General features: G+C 49.0%; 1 protein-coding gene across 1 annotated transcript in view; it reads left to right on the forward strand.

The window, feature by feature from the left end:
* Nucleotides 1–16,678: 16,678 nt before the first annotated feature.
* LOC121865394 (homeobox protein Nkx-2.1-like) overlaps nucleotides 16,679–21,019 on the forward strand; it is a 44,847-nt gene continuing 40,506 nt past the window's right edge. Inside the window, exon 1 of the mRNA XM_042364744.1 lies at nucleotides 16,679–17,758. Within this exon, the coding sequence (XP_042220678.1) occupies nucleotides 17,389–17,758 (370 nt within the window). The 5' untranslated portion in view covers nucleotides 16,679–17,388. The remainder of the gene's footprint in view (nucleotides 17,759–21,019) is intronic.

Genomic DNA, 21,019 nt, shown 5'->3' on the forward strand with positions numbered 1-21,019 from the left:
GTTTTGGTGTGGTGTTGATGTGGTTTTGGTGTGGTTTTGATGTTGTGGTGTTGATGTGGTTTTGGTGTGGTGTTGATGTTGTGTTGTTTATGTTGTGTTGTGATGGTTATACTGGGGTCGTAGTGATTGACCCAAGCCAGTTGTGACTCCCTTTACATGAGTCTCAGCCAAGGTCAACTACCCTGACACCATTTCCCGACACACTTATACTACCCTGACACCATAACCCCACACACACCCTGACAATTAACTACCCTTACACCACTTATACTACCCTGACACCACACACAACCATTACTACATCCTTCTGTACCTTCTCTAACTAATAGCGTCTTGAACAGGTCACTCGGTCACACTCGGTCACACTCGTCCATACTCGGTCACACTGTCCCACTCGTTCCACTCTCTGGTAGCACTCTGGCCAATGAACTCAAGTTCTTCCCCTGAGTGAACGCGCTGCTCGCTACACATGGTAGTGGAGAGAGGGGGGGGAGGAGGAAGTGGGAGGGTAGAGTGGGGGAAAGCAGGGAAAGAAGAGGAGGAGAGAGGGCCTGAGTGGGATGGTAGGCTGGGGGGATGTAAGGAGGAGGGGGGGAGAGGGGTGAAGGGTATAAGATAAGCAAAGTGGGTGAGGAAAGAGGAGGGTAAGAGAGAAAGAGAGAGAGAGAGAGAGAGAGAGAGAGAGAGAGAGAGAGAGAGAGAGAGAGAGAGAGGACAAGACTATCACACGAAAAAAATATAAACACAAAACAAACAGTCATCCTTCAAGTTCTCTGAGCTAGCAACTGAGCCACCGTGACAACAATAATAAGTTCATAGTAACACTCAATCGCCAAACGTGATCAGACGCCCTTTACCATCAACAGGTAGAACATAAGTCAACACACATACAAACACACATACACGCACACAAACACACACACACACACTCTAGTCTCCTTCACGCTATTGTCATGATAACGAAATATCAGTAACGCTTTCATCTTGTCAAAGCATGAGTGGACTCCTGATAAAGTGAGGGATTTAAACCTCCTCCTCCTCCTCCTCCTCCTCCTCCTCCTCTCCCTCCTCCTCCTCCTCCTCCTCCTCACTTTTCCGTGCTCCAACTCGTCCAGCAGAAGGAGGGACGAGGCTGCCCCTTCCCTTCCTTCATTGCCTAACCTAATCCACCAGACGGAGGAAGACGAGGCTAGTTAGTAGTTACTTCATTCCTCTTCCTTCACCTCCTTTCCTTTCCCTCAGTGCCTCATACTGTCCAGTGTAAGAAGAAAAGAAGCTACCCCTCCTCCTCCTCTCTCAGTTCCTCACCTCGTCCAGCATAAGGAGGGAGAAGTGGCTAGACTCCTCCTCCTCCTCCTCCTCCTCCTCCATCCCTCCCTGAGTAATATTAGTGGCATACCTGAGTCGCCCTTCGTTACCTGTGCCCTCATGAAGCACCCGGGAGGAGGCTGAAGACCATCCACTGGTATTAATCACTCTGAGGGCTCTACACTGCACCAGGAGAACCCGCTCAGGTGAGATGGAGAACTTTTTAAGAACACGAGGGCCCGGATAACGACACCAATAGAACTTGAGGAGGCCGAGGAGGATGAGGCCGAGGAGGAGAAGGAGGAGTGGGAGGAGGTGGCGGTAGAGGGTCGTGTGAACAGTGACTGAGAGGGGAGGATAGTTCTCACGGTGTGTGGAGGAGGGGAGGAAGGGAGGAGGTGCTCAGGAGGAGGGGCGGGGAGGAGGGGAAGTCATACGAGGAGGAGGAGTGCAAGAGAAGGAGGAGTGTAAGAGGAGGAGGAGTAAGAGGTAAAATACAAATAATATAGGAAGAGGAAGAGGTAACATAAGAAGATGATAAGAATAGGAATAACCAAGAAACGAAAATTGTATCAGAGGAATTAAGAGGAAGCCAACAGGAGGAGGTGTGGAGTACCCGAGAGTGGGAGGTGCACCTTGTGTGTGTACAACATATAAGAGTTTTATTAATAGGGATATTTATAGCTGCTGCTGGCGGTAATGGCGCTCACAGTGTACCGTGATAATTGGTAACTGTTCCAGGTTTTCACGTCATTAACACCTTCTCTTGTTCATGACTGTCAACAAGAAACACCTTGAGAAAATAAGGTGTATTGTGTGGGACCTCCAGGTTAACGTGTTTATGCTCTCATTATTAAGTAACGCCACTGCCGGCAGAAGGTTGGCTAACGGATGTATCTAATGTTTTTTCCATAAAAGTGTCGTTGAGGGATGAGGTGAACGCCAGTCGCTGTTGAATGCTCATAGTGGCGATGTTTTATATGTAGGTAGCAGACACGCGCCGGTGTTGGCTACAGAGTAAACACAGCAGCCGCCCATACAGGCAAGATGAGAAACGTCATTACAAAAAGTGATGGAATGAATTCATTAAAACTTAATCAATGGTTCTGAAGTCTTCTTGGATGGGAACTACTTCAGTCGTGTGTGTTTACCGTGAGTCCAGGAGTGGTTCACTGCCGCCTCTACTTCTGACGACTACCTAGCTTTGTAGTTTGTGCTGCTGGAGGGGCGGCGGGAGGGTGACGGGGAGATAAAGTTATCCATTATTTCATGAGCAGCGTAAAAGTAGTAATTGTATTCTAATGTTACTTCTACAGTATATTCCCGTTGTTTGGCTTCTCTTTCTCTCTCTCTCTCTCTCTCTCTCACGCACACACACACACCCCACTAGAGGCCAACAAGACGCCTCATAACCAATAACTCCTCCGAGAATACGTCTTGGCTCTCTCAAGATCTCCAACACCAACTTTTACACGACGCTTGACAACTCGAGAGCGTCGGAGATTAAAAGGGAGAGGAGGAGACAGTGGAGAGAATGAAGGGTTGGCTGGAGAACCTCTCTGGTCTCCTCGAGTACCACCTGCTGGAGGAGTAATTCAGCCGGCTGCCGAGGGCTTCAGGAGTCACTCTGAGCCTCTTCCCGGGGCACTAGGTGGCTAGGGGGGTCGGCCTCTCCAGTGTAGTTCGATGGATGGATGTTGTTTGACATGTCGGGCGGCCTTTTAGTGGTACCTGCTGTGTTCTACTCGCCCCCAAGGAGCTCTCAACTAGCGCCTCTAAGACCGACTGAGCTTCGGGGTCTTGTTTATTAATATCTTAGAGGAATATTTTTCAAGGCTTCTTCTATTGTCATTGATTTATTCTATCAAGGATTTTAACTGATAGATTTAACTTTAATGAATGTTAATGATTCTTTTGTTAATATATATGGAATGTTGTTACTGATGATGAAAGTTTTGTTCTGGAGGATGTTTATTCAATTCAGAGGATAGTTATTCTTCAAGCTTAGTGAGACGTGAGCTTGGTGAGACGTGAGCTTGGTGAGACGCAAGCTTGGTGAGACGTGAGCTTGGTGAGACGTAAGCTTGGTGAGACGTAAACTTGGTGAGACGTGAGCTTGGTGAGACGTAAGCTTGGTGAGACGTGTTTGAGGGTCTCGTGCTGACAGTGTGTGTGTGTGTGTGTGTGTGTAATGCTTCATAACGTACATATTATGGCAGGTGTTTGTATGTGTACCCAAACGACAGCTGCTGGATCCCGGGCCAACACCTGCGTTTTCCGTCCCCCCTAACACACACACACACACACACACGTAAGATTATGACCTTCCTTACTATACCACACACTGCGTAGTTTAGCGTGTAGTGGCGTGTTCTTGTCGTAGTTTACAGGGAGGACAACCACGACAACTTACCTCACCACTAGATTAAGACGACCAGAGACGAAACGACAACTGTGGTGTATCTGATAGTAATTTTCTTCTCCATCCCCGTAAGACGCCCAAGAGATGTCTTAAGATGTCCCGAAGGAGTCGATGTAGGAGACCAATAGACTCCTAGGTTAGGTGGCGCCATCTACTAGTACATCCTGCTTACTTATTAACACGTGTAGAGGAAACCTTATACTCAGGAGTCTTTGTAAACAGTGGCTCCACATCATCAAGAGACTGACATACAAAGGCAAGAGAGATCGACACAGACACGAGGCTTAATGTAAACGAGGAAACTCAAGTAAATATTCCAAGAGTGTTAGTAGTGATGATGCCGTCTAACAATGAGTATTAAACCCCCGAGGAAGATACGCGATGCCATTAGTAATCAGATGAGTGTTTTGTGTGGTGGCAGAGGGGGGGGGGGCCGCCCCGCCCCGCCCCGCCCCGACACCACGAATCGGAAATCATCATTACGGACGAGAGGACTTAAAGGAGGGGTGTCGAAAGGTTCTCCAGAGGCTCAAGCAGAAGGAGGAAAAGAAGGAGGGCGTGTAGGAAGTCTTTTAAAGAGGTGAAGGGAGCGTAGGAAGCTTTTTAAGGAGGTGGAGGGCGTATCGGAAGCTTTTTAAGGAGGAGAAAGGCGTGCAGGAAGCCTTTGAAGGAGGTGGAGGGCGTGCAGGAAGTTTCTTAAGGAGGAGGAGAGCGTGCAGGAAGTTCCTTAAGGAAGAGGAGGGCGTGCAGGAAGCTTCTTAAGGAGGAGGAGAGCGTGCAGGAAGTTCCTTAAGGAGGAAGAGAAGGGCGTGCAGGAAGCTTCTTAAGGAGGAGGAGAGCGTGCAAGAAGTTCCTTAAGGAGGAGGAGGGCGTGCAGGTAGCTTCTTAAGGAGGAGGAGAGCGTGCAAGAAGTTCCTTAAGGAGGAGGAGGGCGTGCAGGAAGTTCCTTGAGGAGGAAGAAGGCGTGCAGGAAGTTTCTTAGGAGGAGGAGGGCGTGCAGGAAGTTCCTTAAGGAGGGAGGAGGAGGGCGTGGGAAGTTTCTTAAGGAGGAGGAGGGCGTGCAGGAAGCTTCTTAAGGAGGAGGAGAGCGTGCAGGAAGTTCCTTAAGGAGGAGGAGGGCGTGCAGGAAACTTGGGAGGAGGAGGGCGTGCATGAAGCTTCTTCTAGGAGGGAGGGAGGGCGTGCAGGAAGCTGAGGAGGAGGCGTGCATGAAGCTTCTTAGGAGGGAGGAGGGCGTGCAGGAAGCTTCAGGAGGAGGGCGGATGAAACTTAAGGAGGAGGAGGGCGTGCAGAAAGTTCTAAATAGAATAGCCTCTGTAAGCTCTTGGTCTCTTCCTGAAATACGTAACGTTATATACTCTGACGTCACACACAATACCCCAGGTCAAGATATCTATGCCCGCTACCTATACCCAGGCTTTGACCAATAGAATTCTTGGCCCTCTACCTATGCCCAGGTTTTGACCAATAGAATTCTTGGCCCTCTACCTATGCCCAGGCTTTGACCAATAGAATTCTTGGCCCTCTACCTATGCCCAGGCTTTGACCAATAGAATTCTTGGCCCTCTACCTATGCCCAGGCTTTGACCAATAGAATTCTTGGCCCTCTACCTATTCCCAGGCTTTGACCAATAGAATTCTTGGCCCGCTACCCATGCCCAGGCCTTGACCAATAGAATTCTTGGTATGTTAGTCACCAGGAATGTATGTAAAGTTCCAGCTCTGAGGCTCCTATTTGGAAACCTTCAGAGGAACACTAAAGAATGTCATTGAGTCAAGAACGAGAGGTAAGGTTCCATGTGGGAGTCAGCTGAGTGTGAGGGAATAGTTATCATTATCACCTTCTGTGTCTCCTGGTGATTACTTCCCGGTAGGTACTGTACTGTCACTGTCCTCTCATGTGTCACTGTCTTCTCTCTGTCACTGTCCTCTCTGTGTCACTATCCTCTGTGTCACTGTCTTCTCTGTGTCACTGTCCTCTCTGTGTCACTGTCCTCTCTGTGTCACTGTCCTCTTTGTGTCACTGTCTTCTCTTGCCACTGTCCCCCAACGATGACCACCACAACAGACTTCACTATCAATGATCTGTCTCTCAAGACCTCCTCGACATCAGCAGCGTCCCTCCGTCAGCGTTCACCCTCCGTCAGTACCCTCTCCCTTCCTTACTCCCCGTCAGCGTCCCTCCCCTTCCTCCTCCCCGTTAGCGTCCTCCCTTCCTCACTCCTGTCAGCGTCCTCCCCTTCCTCCTCCCCGTCAGCGTCCCTCCCCTTCCTCCTCCCCGTCAGCGTCCTCTCCCTTCCTCACTCCCCGTCAACGTCCCTCCCCTTCCTCACTCCCCGTCACGTCCCCCCCTCCTCCCGTCACGTCCCTCCCTTCTCCTCCCCGTCAGCGTCCCTCCTTCCTCACTCCCGTTAGCGTCCTCTCCCTTCCTTACTCCCCGTCAGCGTCCCTCCCCCTTCCTCACTCCCCGTTAGCGTCCTCCCTCTTCTTCACTCCCCGTCAGCGTCCCTCCCCTACTCCTCCCGTTAGCGTCTTCTCTTACTCCTCCCCGTCAACGTCCCTCCTCTTCCCCTCCTCCCGTCAGCGTCCCCTCCTCTTTCTCACGCCCGTCAGCGTCCCTCCCCCTTCCTCACTCCCGTTAGCGTCTGCCTCCCTCTTCCTCCGCCCCTCAGCGTCCTCCCTCTTCCTCCTCCCCGTCAGCGTCCCTCCCCCTTCCTCCTCCCCGTCATGGCGTCCCTCCCCCCTTCCTCACTCCCCCGTCAGCGTCCTCCCCCTTCCTCACTCCCAATCAGCGTCCCTCCCTCTTCCCTCACTCCCGTCATCCTCCCGTCATCCTCTCCCTTCTCTCCCCGTCAGCGTCCCTCCCCCTTTCTCCCCGTCAGCGCCCTCTCGTGGACAACACACCAATTACATCTACCTCCTACTGCCTGGGTGATTCCTGTGACCAGTGACCCGCAGTATTTTTAACAACGCTCTTTATAACACATTTTCTGTATTATTTATTTCCATTTTTATCTGTTTCTCCTTCTCCTGTCTTTATTATGTTTTGCTCTCATTCTCTTGTTTTCTTTAGTGATGTTTTTGTTGTTCTGTTTATTGTTTTTCCGTTTATTTATTTTTTTTTTTTGGGGGGGACCTGTGTTTTTTTAAGTTAGTTTCCCATTATTTTTGTTTTCTGTTGAATTTCCCATTTTTTTAGTATCTGTTTATTTATTTGTTTATGTCTGTTGTGCCTTTGTTGTTTTCTGACTTTAATTCTCTGTTTGTTTTTTGTTTTTTCTCCTCTTTTTGTCTTTCCTGTTCTTTTGCTTCCCTTCCTTATATCCCTTTTACCTCCTTTTTCTTCTTCCTTCTGTTTCACTCCTCTTCTTCTCCTCCTTACTTTCTTTCCTCTCTATTCCTTTCACATTCCTATTCCTCCTATTTTTTCTCATCTCTTCCCCTTCCTCTCACCACCTCCTCCTCCTCCTCCTCTACCACCACCTCCTCCTCCTCCTCTTCTTCCTCACACCTCCTCCTCCTCCTTCTCCTCCATGTAGCAATCTCCTCCTCTGGCCGTGAACGACCCTCCAGCCTGGCCGTCAAGGGTCGTAGGCGGTGCTTGTTGTCCTCACGATAATTAATCAACCAAAGACTGATAGAAGCCTACTAATCCTGCCACTTCTAGACCCTCTACTGGGGCCCTTCTTCTTCCTCCTCCTCCTCCTCCTCCTCTTGTTATTCTTCTTTCTCTTGTTCGTCTTGTTTTTCATCTTGTTCTTCTTCTTGTTCGTCTTGCTTTCTGTCTTGTTGTTGTTGTTGTTATTTCCCCTCCTCCCCCTCCTCCTCCTCCTCCTCTTTCTCCCCATTCTACTTTCCTTTCTACCTTCTCCCCTTTCCTCTACTTTTTCCTTTTATTCTTTCTTCTCCTTCTACTTCTCCTCCTTACTCTATTCCTCTTCGCCTCCTCCCTTTCCGCCTCTTCTGCCTTTTCTTCCTCCTCCTCCTCCTCCTCTAAATCGTGCAGTTATTCCCTCCATTCTCTTTTTTCCACTCAATTATCTCCCCAGTCTCTTTACTACTTCTTCCTCCTCCTCTCCTCTTCCTCCTCCTCTTCCTCCTCCACCCTCGTGTCCACACCTCCTCGACTCTGTTGTTCTCCCTGGACGTGGCGAGGCACAGCTGGAGTACGACTCTGATAAGTGTTTTTTTTTTCCCCAGTTGAAGGGAGTGTTGAGGCGGCCTTCTTGATCGCGAGCCACTCAGGATCTCAGCCCTCCCCACTTGTCTGACCTCGTGAATGGATTAACAAGACTTCAAACACACAAGGACACTACCTGTGGGAGGAGGAGGGTGATGAAGGAGAGGAGGAAGAGGAGGAGGCAGGAGGAGAGGGAGAAGGAGGAGGAGGAGGAGGAGGAGGAGGAGGGAAGAAGAAGAAGTGAAAAGAAGAAGAAGAAGAAGAAGAAGAAGATATGTTGGAGGACACCTTACAGAAGATGATGGTGGAGAAGAGATGGGGTAAGGAGAAGAGAGAGAGAGAGAGAGAGAGAGAGAGAGAGAGAGAGAGAGAGAGAGAGAGAGAGAGAGAGAGAGAGAGAGAGAGAGAGAGAGAGGAGAGGGTAGGGAGAAGAGGGCGGGAGAGGACAGGGAGTGGAGGAAGCACCAGAGGAGGAGATGGAGGAGCTGGAGGAGGTGAGAGAGGAGGGGAGAGAGAGGATGGAGGAGGCTCTACAGGAAGCGGTGGCGGAGACTGGCAGGGCAACAGCTACAGGTGTGTGTGTGTGTGTGTGTGTGTGTGTGTGTGTGTGTGTGTGTGTGTGTGTGTCACCATTCTTCATCACCATTATAATATTTCACCCATTATCACCACCTTCAGTCACCACAATTCTCACCACTAACCATCTACTACCACTACTACTACCCCTATAAGTACCTCTATCACCACTACCCATCACCACCACCACTACTATATCCACCTCCCTCCACCACGTCCACTCCCCAACTACCACCTTCAACCACCCCCACTACCACCATCCCCCACCATCATCCCACACCACTACTCTCGTCGACCCACTCGCCTCTGTTCACCCTCCCCCCCTCTATTTCACCCCATTATCAGCTGTCATTCAAGGAGCTCCCCCAAGTAGCACTCAAGACGGGCGTTAAGTAGCTACTCACAGGTGACACTGAATACTCCACCTTGGTACGACACACATATTCACTTACCGTCCCGTAACATCGGCTTCCTCGAGTCACAAAGATGTCGTAAGTTAGAATATTTTACTTTAGTTACTGTAGGGGTGGGTGTGGGTGGGTGTGTGGGTGGGTGGGTGTTTCTGAGGGAGATTAGGAGATGAAAGAGGAGGAGGACGAAGAGAAAGAGGACCAAGAGGAAGAATAGGAGGAGGGGTAGGAGGAGGATGGACCTTTGTACCTGTACCTGTGCGCTTTTCTGTACCCGATTCAGTTAGGTCCAAGTTGTAATATCCCTAAGCTTAACGGGCCCTAACCTGAGTAGGCCCTGTCCTCATAGGCCCCAAGCCAACTAATTAAGGTTAAGTCAGGTAAGGTTAGGTCTAATTAGATAGGCACCTGTTAAGACTAGGACCTATGTTAGCTTGAATCCCACAAAATAATTCCAGAAGCAAAAATGCCCCAAAATCACAGAACTGTATTTATCTAGGTGAATGTCACAAACACACACACACACACACACACACACACACACACACACACACACACACACACTCAACTTATATTTACATCTTCTCTTAAACGGTTTTGTGTAGGCTTGGTAGGCGGAGGTGTGGAGGGGACCTGGGTGGTTGGGAGGGGGGGGGGGTTGTAGGCTGGTGGAGGGAGGGAGAGAGGGAAGGGCATGGGGAGGAGGAGGAGGGGCAGAGGGGCAGGGGAGAGGGAGCGGACACTCGGGAGGACGGAGTGTGCTCCAGTGGTGCTTCACGCCCCTCGAGGAGTCTTGGCGATTTATCACATCTTCCTGTGGCAAAGTGTGTTTGGACTGTGACATGATTACCTCTTGGGCGGCGGGAGAGAGGCACCGGTGTGAAGGCTTTTAACACATAATGTCAACTTGTGAATGGCACTCGTCTCCCCCTTCCCCTCCCCTTCCACTCCTCCTTTCCTCTCCTTCTCCTCCGCTAGTGCCCTCCATTGGTGTCCCCCCTCCCATCTCTTACCCCCTCTTCCTTCCCTCACACACCGTCCTTCCCTTCCCTCCCTCACACACCCTCCTTCCCTTCCCTCCCTCACACACCGTCCTTCCCTCTCTTGTATGCTTGATATTTATCTATCCTCCTTCTCTTCTATCTATCTTCCCAATCTGTCTCTCTGTCTCTTACTCTCTCTATATCTATCTGTGTCTCACCCGGATATTTCTCTCTCCCTCTCTTTCTCTCTCTCTCTCTTCCGATAACATCCATCTCTCTGTTATTACACTTATTTACTCCCCAGTCTCTCCCTCTTCCCCTTCCATATTTTCCCTTTTCTATTTCCTATACTCCTTTCTCCCCCTCTTCTATTCCACTCTTCTATCTCTCCCTTCCCATCACCCAACTCTTTCCTTCCCTCCCCTCTATTCTTTTCCTCCTTCATCCCTTATCTCTGCCTTACCCCTTCCTTTCCCTTCCTATCCTCCACTCCCTTCCCTTCCCATATTCTCCTTCCCACTTCCCATCTTGTTCACCTCTTCCATAGCCTCCCCCTCCCCCTGTCCCCTCTTCCATCTGTACACCCTGAGTGCCTATGTGTACTGTATGTGTTTACTACACCCTCAGTGTCAGTCTACACCCTGAGGCATCACCAGAGAGAGAGAGAGAGAGAGAGAGAGAGAGAGAGAGAGAGAGAGTCGAAATCTGATCTAAAAAAAGGGATATGATTTAATACTATTACTTCTACAACTAATAATAACAGTAATGACAGTAATGATAGTAGTAGTAGTAACAACATGTCACAGTAACTATCAGGAACAGTAACACCAACAACATACTCATCAGTAAAACCACTAACCACCAACTACCAGCAACAACAATCCCACTACTACTACTACTACTACTACTACTATCACCACCACCACCACCCTAACACCAACACCACCATCATCACCATCATCACTGCAACTACCACCACTACCACCATCACCACATCCACCACATTATCACTACCACCACCACCACGATCATCACCACCATTACGATGACCACTACCACCATCACCACTATCACAGGAGGACATGGCTGTGAGGTAGGGCGGTAGGGAGGGAGGGAGGGTGGGAGGGAGGGCGTAGCTGCAATATACAATGTCAACACAGCATTAGGGGTGACTCACTCCATCACAGTTTTGCGTACCCGACATCAATTTAGTGTTTTAAATTGACCAGCGAATTATATGTAAATAGACCCTCGTATGGAGAGTCAGAATAAACACGTGAAGGCAAATAACGTTACAGGGAGTTCAGAGAGATCCTTGGCTTCGTCCAGAGTCCTGATGATGGCTGTGTAGGAGTGAGGTGTGTGGGTGTAGGATACTTGGTACTTCTTCTCCCTTATCTCAATTTATTTCTCCTTAGTATATCCTTATCATTCTCCTCCCTCATCTTCCCTTCCCCCTCATCTCTTTTACACCCTCACCACCCAATCACCTGCGTTGTGAAGTGTACAGGTAAGTGTGGCTGCCATTTGACCTGCTACAACCTAACATAACCTAACCTAACCAGATGTAACTGTCCATAAGCGAAGGAAAGTGAATGTATCGAGTCACCAGTGCCACTCTCTGGTGCCACACACATCGGGGCACTACTTCACCCTTAGGCCAAAGTCATCACGTATTAATAGTAGACGTGAGGGAGAAAGGGAGGGACGGAGGGAGGAAGAATGGAATAGAGGGTAGGAGGATGAAGGGAGAGTGGGATAGAGGGTAGGTGGGAGGTAGAAAGGTAGGTGGAGAGGGAAAAGGGGAAGAGAAGGTGGGAGAGAGAGAGTTATAAAATGAGGGCGATATTTAGATAAGAAGGAGGAAAAAAGGGTGATAGGGAGAGAGGAAGGAAGGGAGATAGAGAGCCTGAAAGGGAGGAAATAAAGGTGTTTAGGTAGGAGAAAAGTCGGGGGGAGTGTGGGAAGGGAAGGAGAGAGAGAGAGAGAGAGAAGGAAAATGGTAAAGAATGAGGAAGATTTTAAGGGAGAATGAGGGAGAAGTGATCACTAATTAGATCTAGCTATGTTTACGGATGAAAATGTATCCCTATATAACATGTCCATTAACCACTAGGCTCTATGCTCCCGTAGCCGTAAAGGAGCAGCTCTAGCCGTACATTATCCCTGGACAGTAAAGGAGGAGCTCAATGAAGTAAAGGTCACTAGTCGACGCCTTTAAAGGACTCCCAATGATGGCTGTTTACCTGACGTAATGAGCCCACCTCTTTTACCTCCCTTCTCCCCCTCCCTCCTCCCTCCTCTCCTTCTTTTCCCCCTCTCTTCTCCCCCCTCTTACCCCTTCCCCCCAACACCACAGCACCCCACACCCCTTCCTCCTCCTGTGTGTGTACCTCCTCCTCCTCCTCCTCCTCTACCTATTCTTCCTCCTCCTCCTTATCCTCCTGTTCCTCCTTTTGCTTACCCCCTCCTAGCCTGTGACACACTCCTCCATCCAGCCATCTTACTGTCATCACAATCACACTGTCATCACCATCACGCTATCATCACCATACTATCCACCATCACACTGTCATCACCATCACACTGTCATCACCATCACACTGCCATCACCATCACACTGTCATCACCATCACACTGCCATCACCATCACACTGTCATTACCATCACACTGTCATTACCATCACACTGCCATCACCATCACACTGACATCACCATCACACTGTTATCACCGTCACACTGTCATTACCATCACACTGTCATCACCATCACACTGTCATCACCATCACACTGTCATTACCATCACACTGTCATCACCATCATACTGCCATCACCATCACACCATCTGGCTGCCTGACTGGTTAGTGGTCCGGCTGCTGTAAGGTTGGCCAGCTGCCAGTTGTCCTACAGGCTGTCTGGCAGGCTGGCAGGCAAGCTCACTGCCTGTTTGCTTGCTTTTAGGGTTGTCAGGCAGGCTTAAGGGCTGGTTGGCAGGCTGGAAGGCAGGCTGGCTGGCTGATGACAGTATGATGGTGATGGCAGTGTGATGGTGATGACAGTGTGATGGTGATGACAGTGTGATGGTGATGACAGTGTGATGGTGATGACAGTGTGATGGTGATGACAGTGTGATGGTGATGACAGTGTGATGGTGATGACAGTGTGATGGTGATGACAGTGTGATGGTGATGACAGTTAGACTAGGGGCAGGCTGGGTGACTGAAGGGGTGGCAGACTGGGTGGCGCTCACCGTCTTCACCTTTAAGCTTGTTACAGCATCTCCTCAATAATCCACCTCCCTGTACCATCGTCTTCTGAGGCTGCCCGTCCTCCTCCTCTTCCTCCCCTTCCTCTCCTTTCTCTTCCTCTTCCTCCTCTTTTTCTTTTTCCTGCTCTTCCTCTTCTTTCGTTTCCCCCTTTTCCACTCTTTCTTCTTTCTTTTCCTCCTCTTCCTCTTCCTCCTCCTCTTCCTCTTCCTCCTCCTCTTTTTCTTCCTTCTCCTTTTCCTCCTATTCCTCTTCTTCCTCCTCCTCTTCCACTTCTTCCTCCTCTTCCTCTTCCTGTTTATCTCTCGTCTCGGGCATTTAAGTATCTCTATGATCTTCCTGTGAGATAACGAGAGACAAAAACAAGAGAACATCAAAATAAAACAAAAACAATGTATCTAATTCTTCTATGTCTATTGTTTTTAACCATTTCTTACCGTCTATTATCTCTCTCTCTCTCTCTCTCTCTCTCTCTCTCTCTCTCTCACACACACACTATTTCTCATTCTGTTTCGTTATCACTTGTGTTCTAATTCCAATTATTCTCCCTTGTTTCTCCTCCCCCTTGTACTTATTATTTCCCCTTCCGTTTATTCTCCCTTCCTTCCTTCCTTCCTTTCATTCACTCGTTTGTTTTCTCTGCTATAATTTTTGTCTCTTCCTTTTGTCTAGTCTTCTTTTCCTTCTTTTATTAATTTTTTTTAATTTTCCTCCCTTATTAATTTTCTTCCTTCTTCTTATTCTTATTATTCCTTTAATGTTTTTCTTGTGATTTTCTTACGTACCGCTTCTGTTATGGTGCCAGCTTCTTCTTCTTCCTCCTCCTCCTCTACCTCCTGCTCCTCCTCCTCCTCTTTTGTTTATTCTCCTCCTTTCTCCTCTACTTCCCTCTTCTTATTTTTCTCGTAAGTTTTCTTTCACTCTCATGTTACTCCCTTCACCCTCCTCCCCCCTTCTTCCCGCTACTCCCCTAATTTTCCCTCCTTACCTCCGTCATCCCGCTGCTATCGCCTTCCTTTCTCCCCCTTCCCTCAATTTCCTCCTAGTCTTCCCTTCTCCCCCTCTCTCTCCCCTTCCCCTCAATTTCCTCCCCTAGTCTTCCGCTTCACCCCTGCCTTTCTCTCCCCACAAGGTCTCGTTCAGCTAGAGCACTTCCTTTCACGTCTATGAATCATCATCCAATTAACCTGGGCAACATCCTCACAGCAACAGTCTTGTCGCAGCCCAGGTGAGAAATACCGCTCCTTGATCCAGCTCCTCCGCCTCCTCCTCTTCCTCCTCTTCTCCTCCTCCTAGCGTGAAGCTCTTGGGGCGTGGGACGAGAGCTTCACCCGGGCCGGTCGGTCTCTCAAGCGCCTCTCTGGGCGTTCGATGGTGCTCCTGAGCCGGCAAGTGTTTCAACAACTTGTAGGGGTACCCGAGGCTTAGAGAATTGCCCCTGGAGGACCTGGAGGGCGGCGTGATTTGATGTCGTGGGAGTGTCGATGGGTAATTAAACACCAGATAAGATATACCAAGTGTGGCTGTTACAGATTGAATCCGCGCGAGCTTTTGATGATGGGACGTCCCCGTCAGGCAGCCGTGTGGGAGGGGATGTCGTGGGTGGTCTCCTTCCTCTGCGTTGTGGAGGTGTTGGACTGTGTCGTGCTCTAAGAGGAAGAGTGGTGAGAGGAAGGAGAGAGGAGGGCGTGAGGAAAGAGGCAAGGACGGGGTAAAGTAGGAAAGAATGGATCGCTCACTCTCGCCATTAGGGAGGAATTTTACAATTGTGCTCTGCTGCCGGGAAGATTTGTTGTCGATTTTAGAGTAAGATTTTTGATGATAGTGCTCGAAGATGCTTCAGCAGTCTCGACTTTACAGGTCGTGTAGTAACAGTCCTCCATGATGGCGGGTAAGACAATATTTCGTCATGCTGAAGCACCTTACTCTTGTAAATTGAAGTTTATTGACTTCCTCCCCATCTCCTTATTCAGGTCGGACATTAGCATCTTCCAGGAGGAGGTCGTGGTGGGCCTGGCAGCCGGGGCATCTCTGCCGCCCGGCCACAGCCCGTATATGGCCGCCGTGTTTATCTGTCGTGTTCGCTGTGTTTTCTTCTCCTGACGGCGCGAGCTCGACTCTAGAAGCGGGACACGTGTTTCCAGTCGCTGGGTTGAGAGCAGCGTGTCCAAGGTAAACACTGGACGCTGTGCCTGGAACGTGGAGTATCTACTACTGAAGAGGAGCGCCGGAGAAAGATTTTGCAACATCGTAAAAAAAAAGTTTTGCAATTTGATTTTTTAGTGAGCTACACTTCTTTAAGATGAGTGAGACGCTTATGTTGCCTGAACCTTTGTTGTATTTCGTGGCGGTGTTGCCCGTAACTACACACACCGCTTGATGAATATCCTCGTGAAGCATAATGACCCACACCAACGTGAGTGTGAATAATCAACTGAAATATTGAGAGGCCACGACGACGAGCGAGGAACCACACGTCCTGGCATCTAGCGGGAGGAGAGAAGGGAAAGAGGAGGAAGCATAGGCAGGAGAAAGGGGAGGGGGGAGAAGGTATTGAATAGGGAAAAAGGAAGTGGTGAGGAAGCATGAACAGGGGAGAAGAAAGAGAGGTGGAGACATGCCCAGAAGAGGAGAGAGAGAGAGAGAGAGAGAGACATGGGTTCGGAAAATAGAGAGAGGGAGGAGAGAAGTTAGGATAGACGAGATGGCAGGGGAGAAGGGAGAGAAGGTGAAAGATGCATAGAATGGGGCGTAAAATGACTGGGGAAGCGCAAACAGAGGGGAGAGAGAGAGAGAGAGAGAGAGAGAGAGAGAGAGAAGGGGTCATGGGCAGGGGGTCGCGGGGACAAAGATCATGGTATTCACTGGTAATGGTCCAAAAAAGGTCACCAGGGAAGCATTTTCTCTGGCCGCAGCAGGACCTTACGGGGGGGTAACGGTGGATGCTCTCGCTCTGCTGCCTCCTTTGTCATCAGCCTCCCCTGCTGGGCCTGCTGCAGGAGCTCCTGGCCGGTTATTACGTTTGGCAGTGTACGCGGGATGGTGCGGCGGGCCGGCGGCGACGCTGCTACCAGGCGCTGGGAAGAAAGTTACAGTGCGCTACGGTGCGGGAGTAGATCGTTGAGGGGAACAAAGGGGTCGTTAATTTGGCGCCCCCCAACATGGTCGACTGTCTGTAATGTAATATTAATGCACAGGCCAACGTCTCTCTATTCTGCTCTTTTCGTCTGTAAAACAGTCTCTTTTCAGTTTAGTATTCGTTCTTTTTCCTCTCATTGTTATTTCTCATAGCCACCCGCAGTGAGTTCACAAATATTCCAAATCTATGGACCAATCTCAAGTGGGGAGGCACTTGAGACCAGCCAATCATATTAAGTGTTTCCGCCTCAGCTATTGATTGGTGGGATTTGACTTTGACAGTGGTTTGCGCGTTTTCATTGGTTGAACCCAGCCCAAACTCCGCCCTCCCAGGAAATTACGCGCGCTCAATGGCTCCCGAGTCCAATCGCTCCGCCCCCAGATGGCAAGATGTAAAGTTGAGCTTGGTTAGGAAAATGTCGGAAGGCTCAGAGTGCTCTCCAATCTCCACTCGCTATCAAGCCAGTGCTATCATATTACTGGAAGCCAGATCTAAGCTCATTTGCTGGTTCTCACACAGCATTAACTGTAACGAGCCCTCCAGTAAAAACCGGGAGAGCCACGTGCCACAAGACATCCGCAGCCGCAAGCTACCTCCGCCGCGGGCAAGGAGAGCACAAGTGATCAGGTGCCAGGCTCTTGTGAGGACGCACTTTTATCGGTAGTGCCGCCAGTGTAACTCTTGACCTGAAGGTGACTCAAGAGTGCCATCGAGTCTGTGATCCATATCTTCGGCGCCAATGAGGAGGTGCGGCACCCCCTCGTTGCAGGTGTCTCGGCATCGATTGACCCCAAGGTGACTCTTGACTTTTACAATACTGAGGCTCCGTCAAGATCATTTCTTTTGTTACGCGCCTTAGGGGACTCTCACTCTACGCGCTCCTTCACGGTCTTGAGCAGGACTTAGGCGCTACGCTGTCAGTGTTTACCGCTTGACCGACCATTGACACTGGCACAGTTTTGTCGACGGACAACAATTACCGTGAAGGTGTTGGGGTAGCGTGAGGGCCAGGCGTGAGGGCCAGGCGTGATAGTGACGGGCGTGGACGTGCGAGTCTCACCTGAGGGCAGCGCAGTGGTGAGGGCCATGGTGGGGCATTAGGTCATGAGTGGGAGCCCCAGGACGAACCAGCCCTTCTCCGTGACCTCCCTGCTAAGCCCCCTGGATACCCTAGCCTCTACTGTGGACGTGGCAGCAGCAGCAGCAGCCGCAGCAGCAGCAGCAGGGCGGGGCTCGAGTGGGAGCAGTAGCACCAGCAGCAGCACGTTCGCTACCCCAGGGATTGCCGCCTCAGCCTCCGTCAACGACTTCGCCGCCGCCATGCAGAACCCTTACGGCATGAGCCCCATGGCTCACATGGCGCAGTTCGGGACACACTCCACCTACCAGTACTGTAACACCGACCTCTCCCACTACGCCGCCCCTGCCTCCGCCTCCTGGTACGGCACCTCCACCTCCGACCCGAGGTTCGCAAGTAAGTGATGGTCTCATTATGTGAATGGCGACACTACGTACACCCCTAGTTACTAGTGACCTGTATACGCTTGTTCCATTGTAGTAATATTCTGTAGTGGAAATAATCTTAGCACTGTAGTAATTACGCCCTAATAAATACTGCTATTTAGGCTCGGATTGGAGAACCGTGGTCGCCATCTTACACGTCCTAATTCTTACGATGGTCAGGGAAAACGCGGAGAGGCAGCGTGGATTACGTCACCTTAACTGTGGGGCAGAGAGCAGGAGGACCGGCATCTTAGTGCTAGTGATGATGTAAACAATGAACAGCCTCCTCTTATACCCCGATATCGTGCAGGTGTTTAACGATAACATTACCTTATCACTTTACAGGTGGAACACAGGTACTCGTAAGTCATAATGCTCCTTCTATAGCTGATTTATATATTGTTATGACAGATATTTGTTAGTTTTGTTGTTAATTAAATTTAGCGGTCATTATAATTCTTGATTGATTTTAGCGGTAATGTTTCACTGACAAGACGGCGACGCGTTCACCCGTGTCCGTTGGTGATGTTCTGTTGGGGGGGACCATACTGTTGGTGATGTTCTGTTGGCGGCGACCATACTGTTGGTGATGTTCTGTTGATGACCATACTGTTGGCGATGTTCTGTTGGTGACCATACTGTTGGTGATGTTCTGTTGGCGGCGACCATACTGTTGGTGATGTTCTGTTGGCGGCGACCATACTGTTGGTGATGTTCTGTTGGCGGCGACCATACTGTTGGTGATGTTCTGCTGATGACCATACTGTTGGTGACCATACTGTTGGCGATGTTCTGTTGGTGACCATACTGTTGAGATGTTCTGTTGGTGACCATACTGTTAGCGATGTTCTGTTGGCGTGGACCATACTGTTGGTGATGTTTTGTTGGCGTGGACCTTACTGTTGGCGATATTCTGTTGGTGACCATACTGTTGGTGATGTTCTGTTGATGACCATACTGTTGGCGATGTTCTGTTGGTGACCATACTGTTGGCGATGTTCTGTTGATCTTTTGGTGTGATCCATACTGTTGGCGATGTTCTGTTGGTGATGTTCTGTTGGTGACCATACTGTTGGTGATGTTGTTGTGACCATACTGTTGGTGATGTGTCCTGTTGGTGACCATACTGTTGGTGATGTTCTGTTAACTACTGTTGGTGATATTTCTGATGCCGACCATACTGTTGGTGATGTTCTGTTGGCAACCAACTGTTGGTGATGTTCTGTTAGCGGCAGTTGGTGATGTTCTGTTGCCGACCATACTGTTGGTGATGTTCTGATGGTAAACATACTGTTGGTGATGTTCTGTTGGCGACCATACTGTTGGTGATGTTCCGTTGACGACCGCTCATGATGTTCTGTTGCAAACATACCAGGTGATGATGTTCTGTTGGCGACCATACTGTTGGTGATGTTCTGTTGGCGACCATACTGTTGGAAGGTGATGTTCCGTTGGCCTGATGTTCCGTTGACGACCATGCTCTTGGTGATGTTCCGTTGACGACCATACTGTTGGTGATGCTCTGTTGGTGACCATACTGTTGGTGATGTTCCGTTGACGACCATGCTGTTGGTGATGTTCCGTTGACAACCATACTGTTGGTGATGTTACGTTGACGACCATACTGTTGGTGATGTTCTGTTGGTAACCATACTGTTGGTGATGTTCTGTTGGTGACCATACTGTTGGTGATGTTCCGTTGACGACCATGCTGTTGGTGATGTTCCGTTGACGACCATACTGTTGGTGATGTTCTGTTGGTGACCATACTGTTGGTGATGTTCCGTTGACGACCATGCTGTTGGTGATGTTCCGTTGACGACCATACCGTTGGTGATGTTCCGTTGACGACCATATTGTTGACGACCATACTGTATATCTTGGTATAACGGAATAGTATATACCGTTATCAACACTGTACATATAGGCCTATGCTAACAATATATAACAAGTATATTAGCATAATATATTTAGGGTAGGCCTATATGTGTATATTTTTTCTTATAGATGCTGCTGAATCTCCTATATGAAATTACCAACGTATAGGCTTATGGTATATTGAGTATGCTGTTATCATATAGGCGTATCAAATTGAGCCAATATTTATTTCTGCTGATGTGGTTAGGTTAGGTTAATTTAAGTTAGGTTAAGTTAATGAAGGGTTAAGTTAGGTTAGGTTAATTTAAGTTAGGTTAATTTAAGTTAGGTTAAGTTAGTGAAGGGTTAAGTTAGGTTAGGTTAATTTAAGTTAGGTTAATTTAAGTTAGGTTAAGTTAGTGTCCAGGTTATAGTGAGCTCCCCTGAACATTTTATGGTTGACTATTGGTTGTGATCCCGACCTCCACTCAACCAAATTACAGGTGGTATATTTTTTATAATACACACACATCTATCTCTCTATCTATTCGTTTATATATCTATTAAATCCTGTATCTTCTTAATGAAAGGCTTTTATCCACACATTTTCTCTCTCTCTCTCTCGCACTCTTTTATTTTACTTTACTCTCTCTCTCTCTCTGTCTCTCTCTCTCTCTCTCTCTCTCTCTCGGTCTCTCTCTCTCTCTCCGTCTCTGTCTTTCTCTCTCTCTCTCTCATGTATTTCACTTCAATCTCACCTCACTTTTTCTCTCCTTACTCACCTGAAGATTAATCACCCTCACGCTGTCCTAACCTAACCTAATGCTAACTTAACCTAACCCAACCTAACCTAATCATTAAGACTGGGGCCTAATCGGCTTAGTATCCACAATGACTGGGGCCTATTAGGACTTAAACCCCGAGCCAAGTGATTAGTTTATGCTGGGGGGGGGCCTATTAAAACTGGGACCTTATTATTTTCCCAGGATAGACGACGCCAAAGTGGTTGATATAGTCTTCGCCACGTGACCCAACAGCGTCCTTCATCCTGGAAATAAACACAGTGTCTCCCTCCTCCTCCTTCCCCCTCTCTTCTTCCTTTACCTCCTTCTCACCTTCCCTCTTCCTTCCCTCCTCCTTTAATTGGTGAGATAAGAACGCCTCTAACTCACTACTTAATGGCGTCAATTGATCTCTGAGACTCTATCGTAAGTGTGTGTGATGGGGGAGGGGGGGAGGGGGAGGGGGAGGGGGATTTATTTTACGGTATTTAGATAAGATATTTTTTTTCACGTAAGATAATTTGATAAGGTTTAGTTTTGGTTAATGGAAGAATTATTATTGTTACTTGCAGTTGGCGTTAATGTTGTTGCTT

This window comes from Homarus americanus, unplaced genomic scaffold, assembly GCF_018991925.1.
Source record: "Homarus americanus isolate GMGI-L3 unplaced genomic scaffold, GMGI_Hamer_2.0 scaffold25483, whole genome shotgun sequence".
Lineage (NCBI taxonomy): Eukaryota > Metazoa > Arthropoda > Malacostraca > Decapoda > Nephropidae > Homarus > Homarus americanus.